Here is a 472-nt window from a genome sequence, read left to right as displayed (position 1 = left end):
AAGAACCACCACTGTCCTTTTTACCTGCAAACACGTGGACATTATCCTCCAGGCAGGTGATCATGTGTTTCTCTTGGACAGGAGTGATGCGTCCTCGGGGGTAGACCACCACCACATCCAGCCCAGACAGACCTTTAGCACTGTGGATGGCTGATCCACCTGTGTCACCTGACGTACCTGGACAGGAACAGGTGGAGTGAGTTTAAGTTTGGCAGTTAGGATAAATCATCACCTCAAGTATTTATGTAAATATTCTTTGTGTCTCCGGCCAGAGGAGAAGCCTCTCACCTACGAGAACAGTGGCTCTGTGCTTCTTCTTTCGCAGGAAGTAGTCGAGGAAACGCACGGTGCAGGTCATAGCCAGGTCCTTAAAGGCCAGGGTTTCTCCATGGAAGAGCTCCAGGATCGACAGACCCTCCTTCAGTCGAGCTATGCGGACCACCTCAGGCACCGAGAACCCAGACAGGGCCTC

The 472-nt window shown here is 52.3% G+C and overlaps 1 protein-coding gene across 1 annotated transcript; it reads right to left on the bottom strand.

Annotated features, from left to right (window-relative positions):
* Positions 1 to 9: 9 nt before the first annotated feature.
* LOC111648797 (threonine synthase-like 2) lies at positions 10 to 466 on the bottom strand (the record flags this gene model as incomplete). The annotated part of the gene is made up of 2 exons (XM_023398527.2): positions 289 to 466; positions 10 to 177 (listed from the first exon to the last, which is right to left on the bottom strand). Coding segments are annotated over exons 1-2 (238 nt in total), but the record flags the coding sequence as incomplete, so codon positions are not given.
* Positions 467 to 472: the final 6 nt, after the last annotated feature.

Source organism: Seriola lalandi, unplaced genomic scaffold (genome assembly GCF_002814215.2).
Source record: "Seriola lalandi dorsalis isolate HSWRI2012SDOR001 ecotype SW California unplaced genomic scaffold, Sedor1 jcf7180002048291, whole genome shotgun sequence".
NCBI lineage: Eukaryota > Metazoa > Chordata > Actinopteri > Carangiformes > Carangidae > Seriola > Seriola lalandi.
The sequence above is the reverse complement of the archived record's forward strand: the minus strand, read 5'-3'. Positions and strand labels throughout refer to the sequence as shown.